Here is a 2094-nt window from a genome sequence, read left to right as displayed (position 1 = left end):
TTGTGAAACACAAGTTTTCCATGAGAATAACCTTCAAGGTGTTATTTTTTGGCCACACTTGCCACTGCCTTCTTTGCTGCATCCTCCAGGTCATTGGCAGATGTGATGGGGAGTCCACTTTCACTGAGAATCCTCTGGGCTTCCTGCACATTTGTTCCTAAAAAAGAACACTGACTATAATTAGTAATTAATATTAATGAATAAATGAACATATCCTCCCATGCCTCTGAAAAATCAGGTAATGCCTCAAACTACACATCATTTCAGTTTAGCAGCAGATCAAATGAGTGCCTTAGACTGAGCAGAGGAGAAGGGGCTCCTAATTCCAGCGACAATTGTGACAGACAATGCAACCTGAAAATGGCACTTGTGTGCACAACAGGGGCTTGGTGGAGATGAGAGGGGCAGTGCAGCATCCCCCAGAGCCAGCAGGGACATCCAGCAAGAGCTCTGGGCAATGGACCACGTGCCAGGCTCCTTTAAAGGCATTTATTAGCCACAATCAGCTACAGCTCATCAGTGAGTCAACAGTAACTAAAATTCACCTGTGATAACTGAAAGCTGCCACATGAGCTGTTGAAAGGCAAAGATTTGGGTAATCCTGAATATTTAACCAGGTTTAAGCTGCTCCTGAATATGCTGTTGCATTTTTACTAAAAACAGGGAATACAAAGGTCCCTGAAGTAATTCAGCATGACACCAATCCCTCCTCTGCTGCTGCACTAAATTATTACAATCACAGAAACATTTAGGTTGGAAAAGACCCTTAAGATCTTTGAATATGACTAGAAATCCAGCACTGCCAAGTCCACCAGTAAACCATGTCCCTGAGTGCCATGTCCACGCCACATCAAGGAGAAAATATGATTACACAGCACAAGGGCTGCAGTTTGTATGGAAAAAGCTCAACTTCAGTCAACAGACTAATGCAAAGGAAAGGAAAAAACCCAAAGCTGAAAAAGATATTTCAGGAAAATACATTTTCCCCACTTTCCTTGTCTAAAAGACAAGAGCATCACCTTCCCATTTACTCTATCTCATTCTTTTTGGAAAACTGAGACTAACAGAAAATCTGAATTCTCCAGAGCTCTCTGCAGCAAAGCAAATGACACTTTTGATCACTGCTGTTCTCTGCACCACAGAAGAATCTGGAGTCAGACATCCTACTGAGGAAGCAGAATCCACATTTTGGGGTCACACACTAGGCACAAGCACCCTGAGCTGGGCCTATTTAGAATAATTTCTGTCCTCTCCAATGTCAGGTTCCTTGTTCATTTGCCACGCCAAATGCTTAATTACTTTGTAATTCCTCGACCTAGCAAAATGAATTTTAATTCTATTTGGAGCTATACACTAATTATACCCTTAATTATTAACCAAGTAAGAAGCATTCTCTTTACTGTGCAACTTCCAGAATGCCCATTTTAATGGATGATTTTTCAATTTTTTTTTTTTTTCCGCAGACTTCATAAAACATCTGAAATGGTACCACAGAAGCAGAGCAATTTCAAAAGCCTGTTTCATCAGCATGCTCAAGTCAGGATTGCCACTCCTGGAGCTGAAAGGGACCAAAGGCATCCCTGTCACAGCACTTTGTGATGGGAGAGGCAGGATCAGGAAGAGGAATGTGGGACCCATCTGCTCCCTCTGCAAAGGCTCTGGCAGAACAGGTCATGCTTCCCATGGCTGTGCAGAGGACACGCTGCAGGGTTTGTGTGGGAAGGTCAAAGGCATCTGAAATCTTTGACAGAAGGGGGATTTGGTTGCTTAGTAACACCCAGAACTGTACAGAACTTTTTATACAGAGAAAAAAAAATAATATTATGGGCAAAAAAAGAGCATAATATTTGATTTTTGTTCAAGTATCCTATATTATATAATGTGGAGGCTGCTGCTTGTCAGCTCAGCACTGCACAGGGAAGGCAAGAGCCATTCCCAGGGCTCTGTTCTCTTTGGAGTCCCTCACATTTTTATAGTGATTCCCAAAAGGTTCTGCCTTTTATTTAGATAAAAGTGTGATAAACATTTAAAACAGCCAAGAATGTACTGATCTCTCAAATAGGATTCTACAAGACAAAGTGTTATGAGGAGAAA

General features: G+C 41.8%; 1 protein-coding gene across 3 annotated transcripts in view; it reads right to left on the bottom strand.

Moving 5' to 3' along the window:
* The window catches only part of SUCLG2 (succinate-CoA ligase GDP-forming beta subunit), an 82289-nt gene that overhangs the window by 1789 nt on the left and 78406 nt on the right, over positions 1-2094 (bottom strand). The window contains exon 10 of one of the 3 annotated variants that reach the window (XM_031056383.1): positions 90-157. The exons of 1 other annotated variant lie outside the window; for it this stretch is intronic. In XM_031056383.1, the coding sequence (XP_030912243.1) occupies positions 90-157 (68 nt within the window). Of the gene's footprint in view, positions 1-6; positions 158-2094 lie in introns of those variants that run through there. One more of the 3 variants, XM_014306723.2, reaches the window with a different exon arrangement.

The sequence above is a fragment of the Geospiza fortis genome, unplaced genomic scaffold (genome assembly GCF_000277835.1).
Source record: "Geospiza fortis unplaced genomic scaffold, GeoFor_1.0 scaffold70, whole genome shotgun sequence".
NCBI classification, from domain to species: Eukaryota; Metazoa; Chordata; class Aves; order Passeriformes; family Thraupidae; genus Geospiza; species Geospiza fortis.
Note: the sequence above shows the minus strand (reverse complement) of the source record. Positions and strands in the feature narration are given on the sequence as shown.